The sequence below is a fragment of the Trichinella spiralis genome, assembly GCF_000181795.1.
Source record: "Trichinella spiralis strain ISS 195 chromosome Unknown Scfld3669, whole genome shotgun sequence".
NCBI classification, from domain to species: domain Eukaryota; kingdom Metazoa; phylum Nematoda; class Enoplea; order Trichinellida; family Trichinellidae; genus Trichinella; species Trichinella spiralis.
This window is the reverse complement of record NW_003530608.1, coordinates 1-2,103: the sequence shown is the minus strand read 5'-3', so window position 1 is coordinate 2,103 and position 2,103 is coordinate 1. Positions and strand designations below refer to the sequence as shown.

Below are 2,103 nucleotides of genomic sequence, written 5' to 3'. Positions count from 1 at the left end.
CAACTCTCAAAGTTCATTGATGAATTGCAATTCATTGGTTGATCGATTAAAAAATTCTTTGGAGATAATATTCATGACAAGATGATAATGATAATTTATTTTTTTGTTTTGAAGTTCCATCAGATTTGACAGATTTGTGCCTTGTGGAAAATATAATTGTGGTCATTTGGTGAACTGCTTTTGAACAGCTTGCATTTTTCTGAATAACAACTTGCTTCTTTTGACGACACCGGAATATCAATTTCGTCTTTATGACTAAACTGTCTCTATTTTTACGCAGTTGTTGAAAAATATTTTCAACTCTATTTATAGCAAGCATATGTTATAAATTGGAAATATTTTATTATTATCATTTATTTATAATGTACATTTTAATCATATGAACTGTTTCTTGCATTGATAATATTAACAATATACGAACAACACGATCTATTCAGAAAGTATTCAACAGTAGTCATTGGTATATTATATTATATTATATTATATTATATTATGCGTGTATATATTTTTTTCTCAACTTTCAATTTGCATTGCAAACATTAGTTTATGCAAAATTTTGCAAATAATTTTCACAGAAGTGATTATTATTGGGGTCGATTGTTGTTCTGAAGAATGCCTGGTTGATTTGTTGAACATGATTTTAAACAACAAGCAGCTATAAAATGAAATGCAATACAATGGATCAGCCGCTGATTCAGCTTGTACACGTATGAAGTGACGAAAAAAGTTCAAAAAAGTGATTTCATTGACATTTGCAAAAAAAAAGAATTCAACTTGTTGATTCATTGTTACGTAATTTGGAAATTTGTTCACTTCAAAAATAAGTTGTCTATATTTAGTTCTTTAAACTGGCAGTTGAACATCTAGACGTTCGTTATAAATAATTACTTCAGAAAATGAGCATATATAATTGTATGATCGACGATGGCAGAAATAAAAAGACAAAAATAGCTTTTTCTTAATATACAGAAATTATTAAATGGAAAAGATGAGAATATTTTTCATGTTTAACAATGCAAAAAGCAAACATTGCGTACATTTTGCTGAAGAAGCATTTTCAGAGAAGCGTGTTTTTCAATTTTCATTGAACAGTGAGTGCAAAATTGTAAAACTGCCATACGACAGAAGCTTGTTTTCGTGAATCATGGTCATGCAACAACTGCAACAAGTAATAGTAACGTTTGCAGACAGTTGTGCAAAACAAATTCATTAAAAGTACATATTATTACTTAAACAACGGATTTCAATTGTATAATGGAACAATGGTAAATTTTGTCAAATGACTATTTATTAAAAAGGGAATAAAAAATAGATTTCCCTTTTGCATTGTTGGGTGTGTAAAACTGTAATATTCTGTGTATTAAGAAAAGTAGCGTTGAAACGGATTGCCAATTTTGCGACGATCTTCTCAAAACACTGGTTTTCATAACAGCACGCTTTATGTAATAGAAGCCAAATGAAAGCCAGTTTTTATTGTAATAATAATAACTAAAATTATGAACTTCGGTGCAGATGAACAACAACAGACGCTTCTTGGAACTGTTTTAACTTTTTTACTTGAAATGATCTGGATTGAATTTCATTATTTTGCTTTTTATGGTGCAAATCTGTTGGACTTGTCTACTTTTGGTATTGTAAGCACTGTTGTGAATGGACTTATTTCGTGCTCCATCCGTACAGGCTGTACTTGCCACTACATCTACTGCACCTGATAACTCTGCTCGACGTAGTAACGGTGCAGGGCACCGCTGGAACCTTTAAATGAAATGCGTTCGAGTAAATTGAGGACATCGACACACCACAACGCCCACTCCAAACCAATATATGACCGCACTTTCCGATTAACTTGCTTCATCTTAGACGGTTGTTGAGCACAGATATACCCCTTCTCTTTTTTTTGGGTGTGGCTGAATTGAAAGCCATTCAACTGTTCTAGCCCCGCTGCTGCAATTTCACCCTCACGAAATATACTCCCCTTCGCATACGTTTGCTGATACACAATTTCACCATACCAGCTTCCCATTTGCTAGCGATGTGCTGCAACGGCACCCAGATAACGATCGCACAACAACAGCACATTACCCGGCTTTTTGATTCAAACAA

The 2,103-nt window shown here is 33.0% G+C and overlaps 1 protein-coding gene across 1 annotated transcript; it reads left to right on the top strand.

Moving 5' to 3' along the window:
- The first annotated feature begins 979 nt into the window (after positions 1–979).
- Positions 980–1,712, top strand: Tsp_13897 (conserved hypothetical protein). Its single transcript, XM_003367787.1, has 2 exons — positions 980–1,091; positions 1,513–1,712. Exons 1-2 carry the CDS (start codon positions 980–982, stop codon positions 1,710–1,712), a joined length of 312 nt encoding a protein of 103 aa, XP_003367835.1.
- The last annotated feature ends 391 nt before the right edge of the window (positions 1,713–2,103 follow it).

Excerpts from the sequence above, each read along its gene's own strand:
- Tsp_13897 (XM_003367787.1), top strand. The coding sequence starts at position 980 with ATGGAAAAGATGAGAATATTTTTCATGTTTAACAATGCAAAAAGCAAA. Across the intron at positions 1,092-1,512 it reads TTTTCAATTTTCATTGAACA|ATGAACAACAACAGACGCTT; the intron begins GTGAGTGCAAAA and ends ACTTCGGTGCAG.